General features: G+C 38.0%; 1 protein-coding gene, 1 long non-coding RNA gene and 2 other non-coding genes across 14 annotated transcripts in view; 3 read left to right on the forward strand and 1 right to left on the reverse strand.

Annotated features, from left to right (window-relative positions):
• LOC120101539 (uncharacterized) overlaps positions 1-25,244 on the forward strand; it is a 50,370-nt gene extending 25,126 nt beyond the window's left edge. The window contains exons 2-4 of one of the 5 annotated variants that reach the window (XR_005502132.2): positions 1,333-9,274; positions 10,252-10,369; positions 12,900-25,244. This is a non-coding gene — a long non-coding RNA (uncharacterized LOC120101539). Of the gene's footprint in view, positions 1-1,332 lie in introns of all 5 variants that reach the window. The other 4 variants (XR_010064777.1, XR_010064778.1, XR_005502131.2 and 1 more) reach the window with 4 other exon arrangements.
• Nr6a1 (nuclear receptor subfamily 6, group A, member 1) overlaps positions 1-26,637 on the reverse strand; it is a 189,791-nt gene that overhangs the window by 114,786 nt on the left and 48,368 nt on the right. For 5 of the 7 annotated variants that reach the window (XM_039106243.2, XM_039106242.2, XM_039106241.2 and 2 more), the window contains one exon: positions 20,132-20,176. The exons of the other annotated variants lie outside the window; for them this stretch is intronic. In XM_039106243.2, the coding sequence (XP_038962171.2) occupies positions 20,132-20,176 (45 nt within the window). The remainder of the gene's footprint in view (positions 1-20,131; positions 20,177-26,637) is intronic. 7 annotated transcript variants of the gene reach the window in all.
• Mir181a2 (microRNA 181a-2) lies at positions 5,946-6,062 on the forward strand. Its single transcript, NR_031898.1, has one exon. It is a non-coding gene; the product is annotated as a microRNA 181a-2 (primary transcript).
• Mir181b2 (microRNA 181b-2) lies at positions 7,049-7,136 on the forward strand. Its single transcript, NR_031900.1, has one exon. It is a non-coding gene; the product is annotated as a microRNA 181b-2 (primary transcript).

Genomic DNA, 26,637 nt, shown 5'->3' on the forward strand with positions numbered 1-26,637 from the left:
CCCACTATTAATGCTTTAAAATATAATGTAAAGTCAGTTTAGAAACCATCAGACTACTAGTCAGAAGTCTGACCAGTTTGGAACTTAGAGAAAATCAATACCTAAGTTGGAGACCTAGCACAGTGATAGAAATTATACCTTCCGTGAACATGAGAACCTGGAAAGAGGAGTGGCGGAGGGAGTTAGTGAAGTGAGGGTTGGGGGATCTCTGTAAAAGCAGCCAGTGTTCTTAACCACCAAGTCACTTCTCCAGCCCTATTGCTTTATATTAGTAATTCACCTAATAGTTTAACTGAACAGTCCCTGGTAGTTACTCAGAAGACCTGTTTACTGAGCATAGATAGCCTAGGAATTAACTTAACAAAGAGAAGGAAAAGACCTATGAGTATGCAAATTTTAAAATACCTCAAACATATAAAATCAATGTTAACTGTGGGTTAGAAAAGTCAGGTGGTCCCAGAGTATTTTGACAAATACTGAAGTACATGTTCCATTGGAAGAACAGAAACTGCCTTTAATGCTGTGCCAATTTACCTCTTGGTGGCCTAGTCTAACAACTTCCTCTTTAACTATTATGTCAAATAACAAAGTATTGCATTTATGGAAGATTTATTACTTTTAATTATGTGGAATAGGGAAGGGGCGGGGTGTGTGTGTGCATGTGGGTGCCAAAGGAAGCAAAGCACTCTGGAGCAGGAGTCAGACACCCATTGTGAGTCCTAGGAATGGAACTCAGGCCCTCTGCAAGATAACTATGTGCTCCAGTATCACTCCAGCCACCTAAGTTTAAATTTCAAATTTCTATCCTTACTTTGGCAAAATTCCTGCAATCTTTTTAAATTTAAATTTTATTTTATTTAGTGTGTGCACACACACATTCTTATTAGTGTACAGGGAGAGCAGTATGTATCCCATGAGACAAGTGCAGACATCAGAAACCAACCTACAGGAACTGGCTTTTTCCATGTGAGTTTCAGGGATTGAACTACAGATCAGGTGTGGCAGCAAGCACGCTTACCAATGGAGCCATGTTGCTGGCCCATCGAACCTAAGCTTGGGAAGCTCTCTTTCCCTTCTTCCCAGTACCAAAGAAGACATTCTGCTTTCAGCAGACTTCTTTCTGAGCATTGTACTTAAGTAACATATTTACAGTCTAACTTAAAACCGGAATCAGAGTAACTGCACTGGATCACTTCCAAAGGTTAAATCCATTCAATATTTGTATAATTCTTCATTGGTTTTAGAAGTCATGATTATATAGGTAGAGTGACTACTAATAGCTGGTGTCTATAATTAATACAAAATGTGAAGTCTAAATAGCTCCTTTTGCAGGAACCATCACTGTCCAATTCTACGTTACAAAGAAGACTGGCTGGCAGCAACACAGTACCTAAGCCATTCCTACCAGATGGAGACCAGGTAACAGAATTTCATCCCCCAACTCCCCAGCAGTGTTGGATAAGTTCTTAAACTGTATAACTCGAAATTGCTTTCAGAATTCTGGGTTTTATGTAAAATATTTAGAAAGACAGACAGTCCATACCTTTGCATAGGCTTTTTAATTGCATAGGGTTATCTTAATACTCACAATAAATGAGGTTGGCAATTATATATTCTCACTTTATAGATTAAGGAAAATGAAATGTATGGGAGAAGAAAACATTATAAGTGGTAAAGCATTAATTTAAAATGTCTTTAAAACGTGTGCACATGGCAAGTGTGTTGGCACACTCCTGAACCCCAGCAATTGTGAGGTCCAGCCAAGTCCACACAGAAAGTACTGGACCAGCCAAGCTACACAGTGAGAAAAATAAGAAAAACACAAACACACAAAACCCTATAGATATGTAACGCTGATGCAATGCAAGGCTATCTCATCAATTTTATTTAATAACACTTAAAGAATGATTATAGTTGATTTTAATAATGTAAATCATTTTGAAATAGCGTAAAGATAATAGAAGTTATAAATTGAGGTTATAAGGTTTTAAATATTTGCAATTATAGTTCTACAAACATTCTATGAAGCATATATTATCTCTAGTTTATAGAGAAGAAAATAGGAAGAGATGATATATACTTTTCCTAAGCCTACAAATTTAGTGTTCCAAAATCTCTGGTCTTATATAATACTGCTTTTGTAAACATGCAACATGAAGAATTTAAACTACAGTCATTTTAAAGAAATGATAAAGAAAGCCAAGCATTCATTCAATTTGGAAAAAAGTCTACTATAATACCACTTCAGTTGTTCTATTTTTGTATAAGGCAAGAGCGATGACTGGAGAGAACACAGTAGTTACACATGCATTTTTGTATGTACTTTAACTTGCAAAGTTGTATATGCAGTAAGTGTTGTCACACGTTTTAAACAGAGATAACTAACAATCTAAGAGGTTACTATCACTGCTCATCAGTGTCTGCACACTCCTTTTCTATACACCCTGTCAACACCCTTCTCCTCTATTGGAGTACCTTTGCTTTTCAGTTTAGTGACGATCCAACTAAGTGTTTAAGACCCAGTAGAAATCCAACTAAGCATTTAAGTGATCTGTTTATATAGAGCATTCCTAGCATTCAAGGCAATGTTAACACGGTGGTTCTTATCCTACCAGCAGCAGCCTCTTTGTCATCTGCTGTATTTCTCATCTAAATGACACTCGCTCATGATGTCAGGGGCTGTAAAAAGGACAAGGCTTCTACAGCTTCAGTCAATAAAAACGTAAAGCAGTAGCCAGCGCTTTGGTTGACATACTTCTATCTTTAGTTATTATTAATTTTTCCAGACAGGGTTTCTCTGTGTAGCTCTAGCTGTCCTGGAATTCACTCTGTAGACCCGGCTGGCCTCAGACTCAGAGCTGCCTCTTCCTCTGCCTCCTGAGTGCTGGGATGAAAGATGTGCGCTACCACCACTTGGCCACTGAAATCATTTTCAAAACAAAAATGTATCCTCATGTAAATAACCACAAATGTTTCTAGCAACGCTCCCTGCATAGTACTTCAGAAGTAACTATAGAGACTCACTCACACCTGTGACAGGAACTCTTTACTAACTATGCAAACAGAAGAGTTTATACTTCTTGTTTCTCACAATTTTCAGAGGCCCAGAAAGACTTGGAAACATTTACATCTCTGTGAGTAATACCTTGGTATTCGAGGTATATCTAGAAAGGAAAGGAGGTAAGTGAAATTATAATGGCTTAGTAATTTCAGACAAATTCGAAACCAGGTTAAATTAAGAATTAATCATTGAATCCAAGTTAGGAAAAGTTCAGCTATGTAACTGTCAAACAAGGTGGCCCTTAGCTTTTTAAATCCTTTAGAGTCCATCATTGCGTAAGTCCAATAGGCAAATTCATTTGGATCCACTGTAAGGTTGCAGAAGTGACCCACTGATTAAGAGTGCTTGTTGCATGTACCTCCCAGACGTTGGGAGTTTGGTTCCCAGCAACATCAGGTGGCTCATAACCACTTGTAACTATAGCTCCTCACATGCTATTGTTTTCTTCTTTTGAACTTCATAGGCACCTGTTCATGTGTAGTGTGTGCATGTAAGCACACAGACATTTAAAAAAAATTAACAATAACAATAAAGGGAAAGTAACCAATGTGTACTTTAATTGTGAATGATGAAACTAAAATTAAAGGCTTAAGGGAAATTGAAGGAGTAAGGACAATAAAGACCTTTAAAAGATAAAAAGTAGTTGAACGTGGCGGCATATGCCTTCTTTAATGGTATCTCTAATTTAATTGTATCTCTAAATTCCAGGCCAATCTGGTCTACAGATTGAGTTCAGGACATCCAAGACTACCCAGATAAACCCTATCTCAGAAAAAAAAGGGGGAGGAGGGGGAGGGAAAGGGAGAAGAGAAGAGAAGAGAAGAGAAGGGAAGGGAAGGGAAGGGAAGGGAAGGGAAGGGAAGGGAAGGGAAGGGAAGGGAAGGGAAGGGAAGGGAAAGAGGAAGAAGAAAGGGAAAAGTATCTCAAATGCAACAGGAAATACCTCCATATCAAGAGCAGGATTCTCGGAATGCCGTACACTGAAGAACAGTGGGTTTATTTTTTAATTTGATACAGCAGATATCACTATTTCTGATTATCTGTCCTAAGGAATACGAAGCTTGACATCTCTTATGAGACAAAGAAAAAACCATTTAAAGCAAATCTAAACCGGAGTTTTTAAAATACTTACACAGGAAGATATTGATCCTTTCATTTTTTGTGCTTCTACTTCATAACAATTGAACTCAACAAAGATTCAAAGCAAAGAATTTTGATGGAAGATCAAATAGAGTGATATAGAATGTAAACAATTTCATTTGAACCAAATTCTCGCTGGCTCACTTTTTTTCTCTCAAGAAGTGCCATTTGGCTACTTTAATCTTCAACTGGGTCAGCTATCAGTATTCAAAGCCAAAGAGGATGGAGAAATGGCTCAGTGGTTAAGATGGCTGCTTTTCCAGAAGACTCAAGTTTGATTCCCAGCACCATATGTGAGCTTATCATCTAATTCTAGTTTCAGGGGATCTGACACATTCCTCTGGCCTTTGAGGTTACCAGCCACACACTTAGGCAAACAACTATACACATATAAATAATAAATTTACTAAATACATTTAAGAAAATATTTAAACACAAAGGATCCCAGATTAGAGATTAACCTCAATTCTTCCAGCAGCTCTACAAGCAATGTTTCTATGTTGCTTAATATAAGGCTAATAATATTCTGAAAAATACTTAATTCATTTTCAAGATTTTTCACAAAAGATATTCAATAAATAGCCATGCACGGTGATGCACACCTGGCCCTAGCACTCAGAAGGCAGAGGCAGATCTCTGAGTTTGAAGCAGCCTGCTCTACATGGAGAGTTCCAGATAAGCCAGGGCTACAAAGTGAGACTCTGAGAAGAGGGGAGGGGAGGGGAGGGGAGGGGAGGGAAGGGGAGGGAAGGGGGGAGGGGAGGGGATGAAAGGAGGGAGGGAGGGGGGAAAGAAAGTTAATAAGTAATAAAGTAATTAAGTCAGTTAATAAGTAATAAAAATAACCACCCAAACAAAGATCAGATACATCTGGCATTTTAGTTACTCCAAGTTCTTTCAAGGATTTTTATTTATTATGTGTATGTATGTGTGTATATTCATGTGCCTGTGAAGGTGACAGCTGACAGACTCCTGCAGCAGAAACTGGTAGTTACAGACGGTTGTTACAATAAGTTCAGGGATCAAAGTCGGGGTCTCTACAAGAACAGTACGTGTTCTTGGTTGCTTGATCTTATCTCCAGATCTATTCTCTGAAGTACACATAGAATGTTTGCTCTTTCTATATGGAAAAGCATTCATGGAGTATCACTGGCACTTCCGTGGTAATTCTCAATTAGGAAGTTTATTTCTCACCTTTTTCTCTAAACCATACATACGGCTTTTGACCTATTTTCTATGATTACAGGCAAACAAGAAGGAATTTGCTTGTTTGATTTAGCTCTGCGGTGAAGGTTCAACCCTGAGTTATGAGTGTGTTCTGAGACAGGTAAAGGGGGAAGCAGCATAAACAATGAGTACTGGAACAATGAAGTCTGGTGTTCAAGTTCTGGCTATGGAACTCTGGGTAAGTCTCTGTTTCTTCAGGGAAATACAGTTGGAATTAAATATATAAATCCTACTACACAGAAGTTCTCAGTATATGTCTTTCTTGGTTTTGTACATTAATAATTAAAATATTACTATAAAATTGATACATTGGTGTTTTCAGAATACCACCATTGGAAAACATTTCCACAGATGTCCATTTTTAGTCAGCAATGTAAACTGCAGTCTCAAACCCTGTAGCTTATCACCTCTCTGCTATATGCAAACTAACATTGCAGTTTAAGCACTATTAACTTGAAATCTTGGAGAAATTGAGAGACTCAACAGTAGTGGTCCTTAGACCATGATAGCAGGCCAAAGATGGGCAACCAAGGCAGCCTTAAGAGGACTCCATGGAACATTCAACGCTGTCGGTGAGTTTGGGATTCAAAAACAAAAAAAACCACCAACCGTTGACTGTACCTTGGGATTCTTACAGACAACAAGCTTCCTGAAGCAACAGATATATCATATGACATCACAAGAGACAGTCCTGGGGCCTCTTCTCTAAAGGGAACCAGCAACTTTTTTTAAAGCTTCCATGTATTGTCTAGTTTTTTTGTAATATTTTTATAAATACGTGTTTCATTTGAACAATTTATAGGGAATGCCATCATGGTATCAAATGCACTCAAATATCTTCTAGAAATGTGCCATTCTAGTCAGAAATAGTGTGCATTAAAAATGTCTATTTAGTATAGAAATAAAATCTAGTTAAGTCTTCTATTCTCATTTCTCCCACATCCTTTCAAATTTTTGCTTTAGGGTCAAGAATTAGATTTACTCCGCAAAAATGGCACAAAACTACTCAGTGTCTATACAAATCATATTGTACCTCCAATTTCAGTTACTGTGGTTAGGATCTGACAGCTTCATGAGAGAACCAGATACATTTCCATCTCCGTGTGCTTATTTAATACATTTTGGGTCAACTCCAACTGTGTAAGCCTGCGTATCCAAGTACGTTTTCTCCAGTGTAGAATGGGAGAGGAGCTTCAGAGTTTTGGTTTAATGAGAAGACATACAGGGGTACTTTGAACTACTTCTAGCTCACAGCAAATGCTTACTACAAAAACCTTTACTTAACTGCAATCATCATCTATTACCTTGAAAAGGGGTACTTACACTTCTCAGCTTGAAACAAAAGATGAAGCAATGTCTCTGAGGGCTGCTTTACAGATATCAACACCCAGTCCCAGACCATGTGTCCAGAGCTATCTACAGGTTCTCACACGGTGCCTTCCCCCTCACAACTTTTCTGTCTTGAACAAGTTCTTGCTGTACAGTCAAGGTTATCTATATTAAGAGTCCTCAACCATACAAATGACTAGTTACAAACATACAACAGACTTCAAAGAACCATAGTGGGAAGAAGACCCAGGAGATGGAAAAGACCAAGACAATTTCACCAGACGGAAACATTGATGGCTGCACTCAACATTCATTGCTGTCGGTGGGTTTGAATGTCAACCAACTCACTGGTCAATGAATGCAAACTGCGGGCCAAAAAATGCAAGGAAACAAAGCACTCCCAAAAAGTCACCAGAGTGTGGAAGTACTCCTGCAGGTGGGACCTCAATCTTTTATCTAAAGTCTCTTTAGTGTCTTTGCTTCTAATATGGAGGAAGCTCTATAATTCCTAGTATTTCTTATTTTCTTCTCAAATATTCTAAGTTTTGAGAAATTATATTATCACAGGCAAAATGACTAATATACCTTCACATATTTAAAAACAATGCTTTCATAATTTAAAAAGTAACATACGCTTACTATTTTAAAATACAAGTATATGAAAAGAATTTAAATCTATCCTCATCTCAAATGTATCCTTTCTATGAAAATCACGTAAGAACATCCATTTGATAATATTACTTAGACAAAAAAGACATAAAGTTTTTTTTCCTTTTTGGTTCTTTTTTTCGGAGCTGGGGACCGAACCCAGGGCCTTGCGCTTCCTAGGCAAGCGCTCTACCACTGAGCTAAATCCCCAACCCATAAAGTTAAGTTTTATACCTTTGAGACTGATCTACATGTTTAGAAACAGAGACATAACTGTAATTCTGGGGAAGTTCAATGGTAATAAAAGGAACTCCTTGCTCTTCAATTTACCTTCGCACTCAGCTATATACTTTAACAAACAACATTTACTATCATTTTGACTACTTGTTAATTGTTTTTGAGACAAAGTCTTACTCATCCTATGCTAGATAGCTGAAAGTGGCCTTGAATTTCTGATCCTATGATTTCCTAACTAGGATTACAGGTATATATCACCAAGTCTGGTGTTGAACCCAAGGCTTTGTGTAGCTGCAGCTCCTGTATTTGTATGTTGGTGCACATGTACATATTTTGGTGCATGTGTAAGCCAGAGGTAGGTGTCAGGTGTCTTCCTTAATCACTCTCCACTTTATTGCCAAACCTGAGGCATACCTATTCTGTAAAACCAAGTCAACCAAGTTCCAGGAATCATCTATCTCCACTTTCTCAAGTCTTCATGCTTCCATGGCAAATACTCACTCAATAAGCCATCTTCCCATCAATCCTTTCTCATTCTTTCGAATGACTGTGTATCTTAGTATGAATACTCTGTTTTTATTGTTCAAACACATTTAAAAAACCTCTCTTGACCAAAACCATCTATTCTTGTTTTTGCAAGGTAAGTTCTTAAAAACAACCAAGTAAGACGGGAAATACTCATTTTATAGTAACAAAATCTAAAGGACAGACAGTATCAACTCTCCAAATCCTATACTGTAGCCACAAAGTATTTCCTGCTGATGAGATAAAGACATGAGCCTTAGTTGTAAATTAATTATCATACAACTCAAGTCTAAGAAAAGACGACACAAGTGTCTTGTCAGTTTAGCATTCCAAACTTTCTTCTCATGGACAGGATGGAAAGGAGAGAATACAGTTGTATTGAGACAAGAATCAAAATGACAAAAGAAAAGAACTGATTACAAGAAAGCAGGGAAAGTGTGAGATTCAAAGAGAGTGCTTCCCTAACTGACTGTATACCATGACATTTAGTGTTGCTGTCAAAATTGCATGTTCCTCTATATTTCTGCAGCCCAGAGACGAGGCCTTAGCAGTATTTTAATAAGCCCATTGGGTGATTTCTCCAACACTGAAGGCTTCCCTAAAGCAAAGCAAGCGTACTAGTGCAATACTGACTCCCTATCCCCTGTGGCCACACTTCGTGCTGTCCGCTTTCCAACCACTGCCTGAGATTCCCCGCACCACTCTTCAAGGTGCAGACACTGGTGTTGCTGTTGAGTACATTACTCCCAAACACATCGAACGATCTGCAGTTTACAGAAATAAGTACATATGTATTCATGTCTTCACAAAATATGAAGGCCTCTGAATGCAAGTTAAAATTCAGATGACTGGGGTTGGGGATTTAGCTCAGTGGTAGAGAGATTGCTTAGGAAGCGCAAGGCCCTGGGTTCGGTCCCCAGCTCCGAAAAAAAGAACCAAAAAAAAAAAAAAAAAAAAAAAAATTCAGATGACTGTGCCACCTGACAGCTTGTGACACAATCAACAGCTTTGCTCTCACAGGTCAAATTGTTGCTGCTGTGTCAGAACCCATGGGACTGAGAGAACCAACTTCTACAAGTTATCCTCAGAACTCTACAATATGCTCTGGTAAATATGAACTGTTTTAATTTATATTATATATACACATTAAAAATTAGGTATAATATACATATTATTCCACTTAGATGAAATACCTACAATCCTTACTTTTTTAAAAATGTTTTTTTTTTTTTTGAGACAATGTTTTTCTGTCCTGGAACTCACCCTGTAGACCAGGCTTGCTTGAACTCACAGATCCACCTGCCTCTGCCTCCCAAGTGCTGGGCTTAACGGCATGCACCACCATTACCTGGCAAATCCCTAGGAATTAATGTTTTGTTTTGTTTTTTAAGAAAACAAAAGAAAAATCTAAGAGCTTTCTTTCTGACATGCTGGTAGATGGTATATAATTTTCTTAAATCTAGAATATTAGCAGGCCTAACTACAATTCTATTTTAAAAGTCAAAAACCTTATGTGGCTTCTCTTGGAAAAAAAATTAAATCCTAGTTACAGGAGAGAAGCCTATATGAATTTAAGGGTGTTCTCTAAACTGGAACTCGAATAAATACCCATATCATAGAAAATTAAAGCATAGGGAATTAAAGAAACATCCTGAATCTGTCATCATCACTGTGAGTGAAGCCATGTAAAGAGCTTTATAAACAGCACCTAATCCTGCCCAAAGTACCCTGGCCTCCCTTTGAGCCCCCAGAGCAGTGGTTCATCCTTCCTAATGCTGCAAACCTTTAATACCATTCTCCTCATGTTGTGGTGACCCCAACCACAAAATTATTCTTATTTTTGTTTATTATTACTATTTTTGTTGTTGTATTTTTTTGAGACAGGGTTTTTTGTCCTGGAACTAGCTCTGTAGAGCAGGCTGGCCTTAAACTCAAGGGATCTCCCTGCCTCTGACTCCAGGGCGCTAGGATTAAAGGCATGCACCACAACCACCTGGCTCATAAAATTATTTTTGTTGCTACTTCATAATTATAATTTTGCTAGTGTTATAAATCTTAATGTTGAGTCTGTGTTCTCTGATTAGGCTACTCCTATGAAAGGGTTGTTCAAACCCCTAGGATGATTCTCCACTTTGAGCGGCACAGGCACAATCCCTCTATTCGCCAACTGGCAACATACATATATAAAATGTCTGGAAGGAGGTAAGTTATAACCCAGGGTTTGAAGGCAGTTTTTTTCCTACATCAGCCTGAATGGGATGTGTCATTAAGTCTGGTTCCCTCAGAACCACATGCCACATAACTGTTTCTAAACATGTTTCTAGTGGATTATGTAAGGGGAAGATTATGTGACGCACAGGATAAAGCTTACAAAGTACAAACTTCAATGGAAATTAGAGTAAGAGAGCTCACAAATCTTAAAACCATTTAGCCAAAGTTTCTTCCTTTAGATCCTTCCAACAAATCATAAATATTTTAAAAAGCAGAGTTTAGGTGTGTTTTACATACTGTAACAATTCACCCACTGTAACTTAAAACACTTTTATTAATTTAATTATGTAACTATTACCAAAATTTAAGAACAAACATTTCTATGGCCCTACAAAAAAAGCCATTTATTCCCCATCACCCCCGACCCTGACACCAGGTCATGGATAATCAGTAACCTGCTCTCTCCACAAATGTGCATCGTCTAGGTAGTAACAGGTTTGGCCAGATTACTTTAAACATTTGAAGCACTCTTTTATAGCACTGTGTTAAGGTTACAACAGTGCAACCATCACCACTATCCACATGCAGACTTTGCTGTAGTCCTAAAGTGGAAACTCGTTAAACAATAGCCACCTATTTCCAAAATCCCCATGAAACTGTTTTACTTTGTCTCTGAATTTTGCCTATTCCAGTTATTTTCAGTACATGGAATCATGCAGTATTTTGGGTTAATTTAAAAACTGGTCTGATATTTCATTGTAAGAATTATTTATAAAGCAGGCACAGCAGTACATACCTTATCATTTTTAACCTTGGAAGGTGGGGGCAGAAAGAGAACTCAGAGTGATCCTCTCCTAATAACCTATCTGAGGTCAGCCAATACGTTTATATATTCTGGATACATTCCTTTGAAAGACATTTAATTTGCAAATATTCCCCTTTAGACTGTACCTATCTTCCCATTTTCTTAATGTCTTTTGAAGTCCTAAGCTTTATACTTTAATATTAACATTTTTCTCCATGTTTGCCATTAGCCCAAGGTCACAAAGCCATTCAATACGATTTGTGATTTTAGCTTTTACACTAAGTATATGAACCCTGTGAGTTACTTTGGGGCCTAATAGAGAGTCTGGTTTTGATGTGTGTTGTTTTCTGTCTGCAGGCTAGCTGATTTTGATGTCTTATTTCTGTATTGCAACTGGCAGCTTTTTTGGCACAAACATAACCAATTTCCCCAGCATCGTATGTATAGAAACCAAGTTCTCCACACCATATTGTCTAAGTACCTTTGACAAGTCTCAATTGGTATATACATCAGGATCTATGGTTGAACACAGTCTGGCTCCAGTGCCCATCATGGCCGCAGCACAATATCTTTTGACTTTACAGTAGTACTTGAAACTGCACAATTATGTCCTCAAACTGTCAATTTTCGAAATTGCATTAGCTACCTTAAGCTCTTTGCATTGCTACCAGTGTTGGGAGCAAGATGACAAGTGTTTCAGGAAAATTAGCTGAGATTTTCATACAGAGTTTACCAAACAATTTGCAAAACGTATCTTAACATGTAAACGTTTAATCCAGGAACATGGCATGTTCTCCGTTTATTGTCATCTCTCTTGGCAATACTTACAGCTTCTAGTATATAAATCTGTACGTGTTAGACTTATTCATTTGCTGCAATGATAAATTATGCAGCTTATTTATATTATTTTATTTCTACTGTTAATATATTAAAAACACAATTTTGTACAGTGATCTTATGATACTGCCAATTCAGTTCCATCTGTTTTGGGGAATCCTTAGGACCATATATAAGATTATGTTATCTAGGAATAAAGAGTTATAATCCTTTCCACTTGATTTGGATGCCCTCTCCCTTCTCTGCCCTGGCTAGAACCAGTGCTAAAAGATTTGCTATCCTAAACTGGTCAAACATATTTTCGGGGAATTATACCCAAATATTGTAGTACCTACATAGCTAAACACAAAACTCAATTAAGAAAGGAATACACTAGGGAGAAAAGTGAAGAAGGATAGAACTGCTCTGGGATTGTAAAGTCATTCTCAATTACAGGATACAACAGTTTAAAACAAACTTGGGAGCCATGTTTAGTTCCCACTTCCACAAAGCTGTATTAGAAGTCATAAGTGCCTTCTTGTGTATATAGATCAGCTGGATAATTGATCTCAAGTAGGACAAGAGTACGAAGATCGCCTCAGACCTTGTCACCATACTGATACTCAAACAGGTCCTGGCAAAGAGTACAACAATGTTAAAGATGATCCTGGCCACTACAACTGAGCCCACTAAAAAATAAGTTAAGAGCTTGAAGTCTAAAAGACAAGAGCAGAAAAACAACAACAAAAACACTGTGTATTTTTAATTCATATTCATATATGCTCTTATAACAAGCTAAAGTTATAATCTCCCAAATTTTGAAAGCTAGCGGCATTGTTTTTCAGAAAACATTGTTTTATGGTTCCATAGCAAGTAACGTTATATCTTGTTTCTTTCAAGGACCTCCCTCTTCATTCTTCAGTTAGGGCCTGTCACCACCTAGTGGACTATGTAGGAATAATACATACAACAATGCATCACCTCTCCTGTTCCAGAACAAATCTCTAGATAAAGTCTTCAGAATCAGGTAAGATACCTATCTAAAAATCCAGTTGGGAAATTTTTAACTACATAAAATACAGATTTATACAAATAAAAGATATGTACTCAAGATAATGAATGGGTTAATAAAAACAAAAATCGTTTACAGACAGCATGATCCTGAGGTTAAGATAAGCTTTGGTTCCCAAAGATTAACCTGTTTAACAAAATTAATTTCCCAAGCTTAATCTATCAAGACATGAAAATCTTAATACCTCATAACTACATGAGTTCCCCCCCCCCAGGTTATATGGCTCACTCAACTTTCAAATCCGTAAAACTACATCAACAAAATATATACATCAAGATACAGAAACTGTATTTAAAAACTTGGACATTGTTCATAATAAAAATCCTACCAAGCTACAAATAGAAAATGAAGTTTCCAAAAGCTGATTGTATTTTGTCTTTTTTAATCTATAGTTTCCTGACTTCAAAACTAACTAAAAGGCTAGGAGTGCTGTCACATGCTTGCAATCCTAGTATTTGAAGACTGCAAATCCCAAGTTGGTCTAGGATATGCACTGAGAGATTCTTTCTCACACACACAAAAAAATAGAAACTGGGCCTGGGCATGCTGATATACACCTTAAATCCCAGTACTTGAGAAGAAGAGGTAGGTGGGTTCTCTTATGATCTACACAGCAAGTTCTGGCCAGCCAAGGCTAGTAAGACACTGTTTTTAAAAAAAAAAAAAAAAAAAAAAATCCTGACTACAGACCTACACCGAAGCTGTGACACTGGGTAACAGGGTTGTGGCTCGGTGGTAAAGTACTTAGCTAACATATTCAAGTCCTTGAGTTCAAACTCAAGTATTAAAAAACAAAACAAGGGGTTGGGGACTTAGCTCAGTGGTAGAGTGCTTGCCTAGCAACCGCAAGGCCCTGGGTTCAGTCCCCAGCTCCTGGGGATAAAAACAAACAAACAAAAAAAACCAGTATGCTATAGACAGGCAGGCCAATAGAATGTCTGCATCTTATCAAAAATCTGGGGGTTGGGAATTTAGCTCAGTGGTAGAGCGCTTGCCTAGCAAGCGCAAGGCCCTGGGTTCGGTCCCCAGCTCCGAAAAAAAGAAAAAAAAAAAAATCTGTGTGTAGTTTGTTTGGTAGCATTTTGTTTTGTTTTTTGTAGTGTTGGGTATTAAACCTAGAGTATTATATATGCAAAAAATTAGCAAATATAAAATATAAAGAAAAACAATAAAACTTTTATGAGAAAACAGGGGAAGCTTAATGACAGTGATGGCACATCTTGAATATCCAACTGAGTGGGCTAAGATGCTTTTACAAAACTGGTAAAGCACACCTCTGGGTGTGCCTGTGAGGGAGCTTCTATAGAGGATTAACTGACAGGAACAGGGAAATAGGCTGGGGGCTCAAATGCAGTAGCAGAGGAAAACTGAAGGAAACACACATAAGTAGGTATTGGCTCTTTGCTTCCTAGCAACAGTGAAGTAATAATTAGCTAATCAATCCATCCTGCTTGTTCAGCTGTTATCAGAGTGACAAAAAGTAAGACTGACAAGAGTTGTTACAAAGGAAGTGGATCATCGTCGACCTGGGGTTTGTAAGATTTTGGAACTGGCTCTCAAGAGAAACATGCAAGAGTCCAAAGAAACGAAGCAGGACAGTGACTTTGGTAAGAGCTCAGAAGACAGGAATGTTAGCAGAGATGAACAAAGTCAGGTCTACACTCCTGAGGTCTCAGACGGACTGAAATGTGAATTACAGAGATTGCTCTTTAGGTTCCCAGTGGGACTCAGGACTCTATCGGGAAATTCATGTTCCATTCTGGCAAAGAGCTTTGTTACATGGCCTGAGACTCTGCATAACTCCAAGTTTAAAGGCAGTGAACTAATTTAGACTGTGGCATGGTTATGGCTGATTGTTTTTAGTCAGATTAACAGTGACAATCATGAACAAAGAAACAGTCAAAAGACAAAAACCTTTCCACAGAGATTAAATTCCCTAAGCAGAAACCCTACTTGCAAGGTACCAAAGATGGCCTAGGGTATCATAGAAAGTGCCAGAGTCTACCCAGGGAATGAATGTTTTAACCTCATCTCAAAGAATTCCTTTAAGTGAGACCCCAGGTACCCAGCTAGTGGCACAGGGCTGCCTAGGGAAACGGATTCAAACATCTGGGTACTCACAGGCTGCTGTGACTGTGGTCCAAAGGATTCAGCTACTCTAGTACTACATGGACAACACCAAGGTCTGCTAATAGCGTGAATGTTACCCTCATGATAGTAGTTTTGCAGACATACAAAACTCAAGAGTTAGCAAAGATACAATAGAAAATCCCTGTAAGCTAGAAATGCCAAGAACATGGAACAGCCACTGAAAACTGCAAGGAGCAAGCCAAGCCAAGCCAAAGGGGAAACCGTGCGGACTGAAACCTGAAAGGCCATAGGGTGGGGTCGCACAAATGTCTTGGAGTTTACATCATACTTTCTGTACCTCCCAGATAACGCAGATGCCAGATAAAGCACTATAGAATGTAAATGTTTGTCTTAATAGGTTTCTCTCTTGCTTCGGTCTGGTCTCTTCCTTCGATGTCCCTGCTCCTCTCTTCTGGGTGGAAATATGACATTGTGATCTTGGGAGTGTGCAGCTAGCTTTTGATAATTCAGGTAATTCATCTAAGAGTTTCTCAAAGAAGGAATTTCAACTTTTGAACCATGTTGGAATTGCTAAGATTTCGGAGAAGTCTAGGAATTAGATTATGTACACTGTGCTTTACAAGATGACTCTAAGAGTTGGGGTGGGGGAAGATTATTATGATTTGAATATGAAATATCCTCGGAGGCTAATGTGCTATCACTATTTTGAGAGGTCTTAGAAAGTTTAAGAGATGAAGCGTACATAGGGAATTATCAATTCAGGAAGGGAGTCTCTGAAAAATAAACCTGCTCTCCCATCCTTTACTTTCTCCGTTTTACATTATAAAACAAGTGACTGCTGGCCATATGCTTCCGCTACATGGGGTGACCAAAGATATACATGTGAGTCTGTGGGGTATTTCATATTGAAACTGTAACAATGACTTAGGACTGAGCAATTATTTTATGGCTATAAAACCCAAAGTATAGACAAAAATAATAAGAAGAAAGTATATCAAAATTAAAATTCCAGGGCAGTGTGCAATTCAGTTGTTGAAGAAATTCTTGAAATGTATGGTGTCCTGAGTTTGATATAAACACAGGAAATTCAAAATGAAAAAAAAATTAAACGTATGTGTCTATGAACATATTCAACAAAGTAAAAAAAGTCAGTATGCAAAATGGGGGAGGTTGCAAATTAGATATTTGATAAGGTGTCATAACTAAAACAACCAGGCAACCCCACTGAGAAAATAATTTTAAAAGAAGCATAAAAGTTGAATACACTACAGATACAAATGGCAATTAAGCACATGAAAAGATGTTAGTACCACTAAAGAGTAGGAAAAATACAAATAAAAATAAAAATACAGGACAAGGTAAGGATAGAGAGAGACTGGAATTCGTGTGTGTGTGTGTGTGTGTGTGTGTGTGTGTGTGTGTGTGTGTGTTAGCAAAAATATAGAATAGTAAAACAATACAACATATATACATATAACTATACATAACAAAAATTAAAGAAAAAGAGTCCATGAATTTGAAAGAAAGTTGAAGGTGGTACTTGGGAAGGCATAAGACATGGGGGTTTGGGGGTGAATGGATAAGATCTCAAAAAATAAAATATTATATAAAATAATTTTTAAAAACCAGAAGTTACTTAAAAACAAAGAACACAATTATCACATGGTTCAGCAATTCGACTTCTGGGTATAGTCCCAAAAGAAATTAAAATAGGAACTCAGAGATACACTGCTGTACACCCATGTTCACAAGATTATTCACAATAGCTCACTGTTGAAGAAAACCAAGTATCTACTATCTGGTGAATAAATAAATTATGGTATATATATAAAACATTATCTGGCCTTAAAGAATACGTGAATTCTAACAGATCACACAACAATATGAATATATCTTGAGAGCATTATTTGCTAAGTTATAAAAGAACAAATATTGTGAGTCCACAAATAGGGGTATCTATATGGAGTAAAATTCATACAGAAATAACTTCTAACAAAACTATAATAATCAAAACACTGTGGTACAGAGGTAATGACATATAGATGAATAGAATAGGATGCCCAGAAAAATGTCTTGACATATATAGCCATTCTGTTCCATTTTAGTTGACAGATCTTAGGAAATATAGGAAGTTACTATTAATATAGTCTGAGTTTCAGTTCTAAATGCAAGTTCTGTAGATGGATGCTCATGACATTACACACTGATGTGAATGTAGTCAATTCTACAGAATGGCACACGCGAAAGTACTGAAAACGAACGGCACCCGTTTTCTATTACAAACTTAAAAGATACAAGGAGAGCCGTGCCCTGGAGTGACGGTTAAATGGGTAAAAGCAATTGCCACAGTTTGAGGACCTGAATTTAAATAATCAAAACCCATGTAAAGGGCAGTTCTGTAGCACAAGCATCTACAACCCTGATGCCACTAAAGGAGATGGGAGGTCAAAAGAGGAGACTTTCCAGAAGCTCACAAGCAAGCTAGTCTGACTTATGTAATAGAAAAAACAGACCCTCTTCTCAAACAAGTCAGAAAATGGGGACTGATACCAGAGGTTGGCACTGATCTCCACATGCACACAGTGGTACATGTCATGCACATACTCATATATAGGCATACATACACACAGACTCACAGACACACACACACACACACACACACACACACACACACACACACACACACACAGTGTTATACGCCACCTGGAACTTGGTATTAATTATATGCATATGCACATACACACACACTTGAAAAAATTGTTTAAAATGATAACTGAAAGAAAAATGTCTATAAAATCAATATCATATTTGATAATGGAAAATGGACTCTTTCTACCTAAGATTCAGAACAAGACAAGAATATCATTGCCATCAATAACTACCACTATACTGAAATTCTTAGCCAGAACAGTAAGAAAAATAAACACCATAAACATCAAAAAGGAAAACATAAGGTGGTCTTTATTCACTATTATGCACACAAAAGTCCCAACAGATTTTTTAAGTGACTAGCAGAACTAGTAAACAAATCCAACACAAATTCAATACACAAGATCAATTGCATTGCTGTACAACTAGGCAACAATTGAGAATTAAACTTTAAAACCAGTTTGGTTCATAATAGAACTAAAAAGCAAAATAGTTACAAATAGTTTTAAAGAAAAGCATGATAAACATTAATATTTTTTAAAACATTAATGAGAAAAAATAAACATGCTGCATTAAGTGGCAAGACAAACTGAATTCCAGGGTTAGAAGACTGCTACTGTGAAGTGGCCATTTGAGCCAGGGATAAAACACTGCCTCACAGGGCCAAGAGCCTCAGGTTACCCTGCACTGAAAAGAAGACAATTCTTCTGATAGGATCAGTGTAACTTAAAAGAAATCTCAGTAAAATTTTTGTTTTTTAAATAAGCTGATTCTAAACTGTACATGGACTTTTTAAAAACAAAACAAAAAACTAAGCCAAAATAACTTTGAAAAGGAAGAAAGGAAATACCCCTTAGTTTGAAGACACTGTGGCTTTTGTGAGAGGATTCAAAAAGATGAATAAAAAAAAAAAAACCCCGCAGATTAATTTTTTTTCTTTTTCTCTTTTCTTTTCTTTCATTTTTTTTCTTAAAAAAAACTTCAAAATATTCATTGAGACTTTGACAAGAAACAAATTTCCATATGAAAAAGATTTTGATTCCTACTTTATAAAACATGCCAAAATTATATATGAATGAATATAGTCCTAAACATGAATATAGTCCTAAAATCATAGTTTCTAAAAGAAAATGGAATTTGGTTAAACTAAGATTTCCTAGTGAAGATATAAGAATCAATAACAAAAGATTCCAAAAATAAGGTTTCATAAAAATTCACTGTATTAACATGTTAAAAATGAAAACAAAAACCATAGACTAGGAGAAAATATTCATACTACATATATCATGTCACAAACCCACAATATAAAAATGCCAACAATACAAAAAGTTTAATGTTTTTAGTGGTCAAGACTTGAGCCATTTAAAAAGATGATATAGGAATAACCAACAGGGTATGATAACATTACAAGAAATGCAGATTAAAAAAGCCTGTCCCATTACCATACTCATTAGAGTTCTAAAAATAAAAACCCTGACAATACCAATTACTTGCAAGCATATGAAAGTGGAATTCACATGGTACTAGAACTATAAAATGTAAAAATCATTTTGAAATACTGGTAACTCTATAAAAGAATCTAATGTGTATTTACCATATAAACCACCAATTTTTATTATGCCTTAGAGGATCAATAAGCATGTACGTATACAAAATTTTGTATAAGCCCAGGTGTCAACAGAGGAATTACCTGTGACAGTGTCAGCAGAATACTACTCAGCAATAAATAAAAAGAAATGAACTACTGGGCTAGGGAGGTGGCTCACTGTGTAAAGTCCTTTCACATCAAGCCTAACAACCTGAGTTCAAATCCTGGATCAACCCGGTGCAAGGAGAGAACAGACTCCCACAAATTTGTCCTCTGAACTCCATATGTACACCCTGACACATTCACTCCCTCAATATTAAACAAATAAATATTAAAAAGTAGTAAAAAAAAAAAGGAAAGGAAGGGAAGAGAAGAGAAGGGGAGGAAAGAGAGAGGGAGAGAAATGAACTATTAACATGTGCATCAGGATTACAGTAAAAAATATTGGGCTATAGACACACAAAAGAGCAAATGTGTGTGACATTATGCATGTAAGACTGGAGAACAAGAATTAAGAAGTTACTAGATTTTAGGGATTAACTAGTGGATCAAAATGAGAAAAAGCATAAGGAAATTTGAAGATGGATTACAAAGATTAACAACCTTGTGAACACTGCTTCATTTACATTTTCAGATAGGAACATTTCTTTGTATGAAAATTTCATATCTCAATTTTAAAAAGATACAGTGAATGAGGGCTTCAGGATTACATAGAGCAGCTCTACCACTTACCAGGTATATGGCCTTGGCCAAGTGTTAAACCATCAGTCTCCCCATCTGCAAAGCAAAAAGAACTAGAGTTGAGAATAACTGCACAGAGCTGCTAAGTAAACAAGTAATACATTAATGACATAATACAGTAAATATTCATTAAATATTAACAAAAAAGTCAGAAATTTTATTCCCATATTTCAGCTATGGAGAAAGATTCAGGAATACCTAGTGGGTAAACATTGGTAACTTACATAACCTACCAGTACTTGTGTTTTACAGTAAAACCTAGCAAGTTTTACGGTTCATTCAGTTTTAAGGTTTCGGGAGATGTCAGCATGCAAACTTCTGCTTGTGTGTTCTCTTTTCTAACATGGCCTGATGTATTTCAGGCTGGCCTGGAATTTACTGTGCATCCCAAATGATCCTGAACTACTGATTCTCATGCCTCTACCTTCCATATTCCGAGATTACAGGTTATGTGTCAGTTCATGTATTTTCAAATGCACCATGAACTCCAACAGGGTCACTTTCAGCAGTTAACCCTGTAATTGCCAGTATAAGTCATCTCATATTAAAAGTGTTCCATTTATTCTTCCTTTTCTTCTCTTCTCTTTTTGAGACAGGATGTCACTCTGTGCCCCTGGCTGGCCCACCAGCCTCTGTGCACTGCCACCAAGGCCAACCCCCATTGTTGCCAGTACTAGGTTCAAGTTTCCTGACAAAAAATAGGAGGCCAGGGGCCTGGAGAGATGGCTCAGTGGTTAAGAGCACTGACTGGACTGCTCTTCAAAAGGTCCTGAGTTCAATTCTCACAACCATCTGTAATGGGATCCAATGCCCTCTCCTGGTGTGTCTGAAGACAGCTACAGTGTACTTACATACATAATAAATAAATAGATCTTTAAAAAAAAATTGAAAACCAATTCTGGAAGTGGGGCTGTAAGTAGTCATTTTAGGCTTTAAGTTTTTGTTTACATTGTGAGTGTGTGTGTGCTTGTATGTGCACATACATGTATACATATATGCATGTACATGTCAAGGTATGCATGTGTAGGTCAAAGGACAACTTGAGGGAGCTGGCTCTCTCCTTCCACCACGTGGGTTACAGACACTGAATTCAGAAGGCCAGGGTTTGCGACAAGCCACTTTACCTGGCTGAGCCATCTCACTGATCTATTCTAGCCTTTTTGAATGTTCCTTCCTCAGAGAAAGTTCAAAAGAAAAGAATTCTGGCTTGGTATGACTGACAGACACATATAATTCTACCACTTAGGAGGCTAAGGTAAGAAAATCTTGAGTTAAAGCCAGCCCTGACAACAGAGTTATCAAGATCAGCCCAGCTACATAAAATTCCTCCTCAAAAAATAAAATAAAAAATAAATAAAAATTGAGGGAGAGGAAGGTAAAAATGAATGCATATAATCTGGATGTGAAGCCTGTGCTCTAAGAGAGCCAGAGCTAAGGCTTGAAATTATTTGGCAGAATATTTTCAGAAACTTGGCGGCTGAAAAGGGAACCAATTTTTTCATTAAAACTATATTCTATTTTTCTTAATCATAAAAGATTCTTACTTTGAAAAAGTTAAAATGGTGGATGTGGTAGTGGACTCCTTTGAGCCTGGCACTTGAGAGGCAAAAAAATGAATAATAGCTCACTGAGTTAGAGGCCAGCCTAGTCTTCCAAGTGAAAAACCAAAAACTAAAGTGAAAGACCACAACAGGATGAGAAAAATTCTCACGCATTCTGATACCAAGTTATTGAACTCAAACAACCATTTTCAGCTTTTTAAAACACATGAGGGCCAGAGATGACTCAGTGGGTAAAAGCAGGTGACACACAGCCTGATGACATGCAAAGGATCCCTGGGACCCACCCAAAGCCAGAAGGAAAGCATCAACCCCACAAAGCTGTCCTCTGACCTTCACGAATTTGCCTTGGCAGATGTGCCACTGGTCATCACACCCAGACACGGGGTTGTCTCAGCTCCCCATCATACACATGGACACAGGGTTGTCTCAAACTGTTACAATACTGCTCCCACAGGAAAAAAAATAATTGCTAAAATCTAGCCTCACATTTTTTTTTACATTCCTTCTTAGTCATCCATTACAAATCTCCAAGCATTCCCTGCACCCACCAGATAGTAACAGGCATCCATGGCTATACAAGGACTCAGCAATTGCCTTTGAATCCAACTATCTTTTCACCAATTGTAAACAAGCCCTAAACTCTTGGCTCCATAGAGAATGCCTACAAGTCAGTATAAACTCTGAAACAGGGGCAGAGGTCAAGTGACTGGGAGAGTTCAGCCTGAACTGTCAATCTCATCCCACCCCCACCTTGTTCAAAAGAATCCTATCAGAAAGCACCTCCCAGCAAAAGGCCACATTCGGGAGACCTGATGTGGCAGCATTGCTACATCCTAAGCTGGGGCTTTAGAAGCACAGGGGAACTGCTAAAGTCAGGAACCACCTAATCACCAAGTGAATGCTATGGAGGAGGAGACATTAAGGGAAAACAGGGAGACTTACAAATTTATCTTAATATGCTTTAGAAAAGGAGACTCCTTTAAGGAAATGCCTCCATGAGATCCAGCTGTAAGACATTTTCTCAATTAGTGTTCAGTGAAGTACAGCCCAGCCTATGATGGGTGGGGCCGCTCCTGGGCTGGTGGTCCTGGGTTCTATAAGAAAGCAGGTTAAGCAAGTCATGTGAATCGGGTCAGTAAGCAGCACCCCTCCACGGCCTCTGCATCAACTCCTGCTTCCAGCCCTGCTTGATTTCTTGTCCTAACTTCCTCCAGTAATGAACTATGATCTGAAAGTGTAAGCTAAATAAACCTGTTCCTCCTCAGCTTGCTTTTTGGTCATGGTGTTTCATCACAGCAAAACAAAATACCCTAAGACAGCCTCTGACCTCCACACATGTGCTGTAGCACACACAAAATGAGATAAAATAACTATTTTTTTTTAAAAATAACATTTATCTTTCTTTTCTTAATATCTACTATTCAATTTTATATTAATTATCTGCAGACAATGGTTGGACCTATCTGTGCTACCTGCACACTTTTCTAAGGCTTATTTTATGTTTGTGGAGATTTTTGTCTGCATGTATATATGGGCACCATGTGCGGACACTGCATGCAGGAGAGTCAGAAGAGGATATCAGATCCCTTGGAACTGAAGTTACAGATGGTTGTGACCTGGCATGTGGATATTGGGAATTGAACCTGGGTCCTGTGGAAGAATAGATAGTATTCTTAACCACTAGTACAGCACCTGTACTACTTTTTAATACCAAAAGTTATGATATATTGCCAGGTTTGGTGATACATATCTTTATTCCAAGCACTTGGAAGCAGAGGTAGGTGGATCTCTGAGTTCCACCAGCTTGGGACTACATTCATGCAGGCAAAACACTAATGCACATAAGGTAAAAGTAAAATAAATTAAAAACGAAAGTAAGTTGGTAAGAAAACCTAGGTTAAACCCACAATATACAGTGTTTTAAAAATAATGATCAAATTTTAAATAGTGCAAAATCTTTCCTGAATATGCTATTAAACCTTACTGGGATGGTTTGTATATGCCTGGCCCAGTTTTAGAGTAGGCGTGTCACTGTGGGTGTGGGATTTAAGACCATCCTAGCTGCCTGGTAGACGGTATTCTGCTAGCAGCCTTCAGATGAAGATGTAAAACTCTCAGCTCCTCCTGCACCATGCCTGCCTGGATGCTACCATGTTCTTACCTTGATGATAATGGACTGAACCTCTGAACCTGTAAGCCAGCCCCAATTAAATGTTGTCCTTTATAAGAGTTGCCTTGCTCACAGTGTCTGTTCACAGCAGTGAACCCTAACTAAGACACTTGGCCATTAATCAATAGAACATGTATAATATGAATACTTTTAAAAATAATCTGATAGTTAACTTCTTCAGGCTATTAAGAAGTTAAGTAAATGAGTAATTGATAATTTATCCTATGCTGGAGGAATGATGACAAATCCCCTATGAGCCAAATGGTAAAAAACAAAAATGCCAAAATGTTCAATAGTTCATCAGCCTGTGGGATGAGGTAATGGGTGAGGCAGGTACAAGATAGAAGGAGGCCTGTCATTGGACGAGAAGGAAGGATGGGCAGGAGAAAAGTTTGAAGGAAGAGAAGGAGACTGGAATGGAAAGGAGGAAGAGACAGGAGGGAAAGGGAGAGAAGCCATGGCAGGACAATATGGGAGGTGATGTTAAGATTCCACACTGTACCTTTACAGGTTGTTACAAATGTTTTTAAGGGATAGATGTGTATTGGGCTTTGTATGTTTAGGTGGGCAATTATACCTTATCAATTAGATCAAAGGTTATTGTGTTGTATGTTTTCATGCAACAATTTAAGTGTAAGAAAGTGTGCGGCGGCTGGTCTGGGCTACCACAGAGTTGGGATGTGTGTTTCCAGCATGGAAACCTGCCTTGGGAGCTAGATAGGTAGAGAGATTGCTGCCAGGCTCAGAGAGAGGCCTTTGGCAGTGTGATATGGGATGGAGCAGAGCAGGTAAGACGCTTTGCTGACTGAGAATTAAGACATCCAGCAGTTATCTTGGGGCACTGCAGTAGCAGACCTAGAGTGGGTAAAAGACAGCCTTTTATTTTTTTATATTTTTACAACAGCATCATCCTGTACAAATAAACTATTTCTGTGAAGCAGTAACATATGCTAATGTGTAGAATGGCTCATGTTTATGTCATTAAATAACATGGGTTAATGGAGAGATGGCACAACGATTAAGAACTGAGCTCTTCCAGAGGACTTGGGTTCAATTCTCAGCACCAACATGGTGGCTCACAACTGTCTATGACTCCAGTTCCAGGGGATCTGATGCCCTCACACCAATGCACATAAAATAAAATTAAATAATTTATTTTTTTAAAAACATGGCTTGAATTACCCTAGATGCCTAGAACAAATGAAACTCAAGACGGATGATCAAAATGTGAATGCTTCACTCCTTCTTTAAAAGGGGAACAAGAATACCCTTGGCAGGGAATAGAGAGGCAAAGATTAAAACAGAGACTGAAGGAACACCCATTCAGAGCCTGCCCCACATGTGGCCCATACATATACAGCCACCCAATTAGACAAGATGGATGAAGCAAAGAAGTGCAGACCGACAGGAGCCGGATGTAGATCGCTCCTGAGAGACACAGCCAGAATACAGCAAATACAGAGGCGAATGCCAGCAGCAAACCACTGAACTGAGAATAGGACCCCCGTTGAAGGAATCAGAGAAAGAACTGGAAGAGCTTGAAGGGGCTCGAGACCCCATATGTACAACAATGCCAAGCAACCAGAGCTTCCAGGGACTAAGCCACTACCTAAAGACTATACATGGACTGACCCTGGACTCTGACCCCATAGGTAGCAATGAATATCCTAGTAAGAGCACCAGTGGAAGGGGAAGCCCTGGGTCCTGCTAAGACTGAACCCCCAGTGAACTAGACTGTTGGGGGGAGGGCGGCAATGGGGGGAGGGTGGGGAGGGGAGCACCCATAAGGAAGGGGAGGGGGGAGGGGAATGTTTGCCCGGAAACTGGGAAAGGGAATAACACTCGAAATGTATATAAGAAATACTCAAGTTAATAAAAAAAAAACAAAAAAAAAAACCAACATGGGTTACTCTACTAAATAAAATGTGATTACCACAGCCCATGAATACAGACTGAGAATTTCAACAATACAATGATAGCCTAGAACAGCATACACTAGTATTTGCCATTTCTTAAACACTGCTCTAAACCATTTACATACATTACTTCACTTAATCCTCATAATAAGCTTAATAAACTCTGAATACCTTTACTATTTGCATCTTCAGATGAGAAAGCTGATACAGAGATTATATAATTTAATCAAAATTGAAAAGATAACAAAATACTGAGGCCAAATTGCAACTAAGCAATCTTGAGCCTGAATGCATACTTTTATTTCTTTATTTATTTATCTGTGGATGTGTGTGTGTATAGGTTTGTGCACATGTATACATTGTTTGCAGAAGCAGAAGCTGTCATCAGATTCCCTGAAACTGGAGTTACAGACATTTGTGGGCCCGCGATGAACATAACCCTGGTTCCTCTAGGAAAGCAGTCAGTTGCTCTGACCAACGAAGTCATCTCTCCAGCACCCAGATCATGCCTCTTGAATTCAGAAGTTTTTGCTTATATTAAAAAAACTAAAGCACGCATTTGAAATGTGAACTTAGAACTATGAACGTGTGCATTGGCACAGTATATAATGATGTAGGAAAATATAGATCCATCTGAATGCCCAGGAACGAAAACTTGGCTACGTAAACCACGGCCCAGTTGTTCCCCTCAATGACGTTGCCATCCTGCTAATTAAAAATATTGATTAAAATGAATGCCTCATGACTTGGGGAATAATGTTCTAAATGTATAAGGGAAAATGTATTAAAAGATGATCTCAAACACAAACCTGGGAAGACTATTCTCAAATGATAATATTTACTTCTTAG

Source organism: Rattus norvegicus, chromosome 3, assembly GCF_036323735.1.
Source record: "Rattus norvegicus strain BN/NHsdMcwi chromosome 3, GRCr8, whole genome shotgun sequence".
Classification (NCBI taxonomy): Eukaryota; Metazoa; Chordata; class Mammalia; order Rodentia; family Muridae; genus Rattus; species Rattus norvegicus.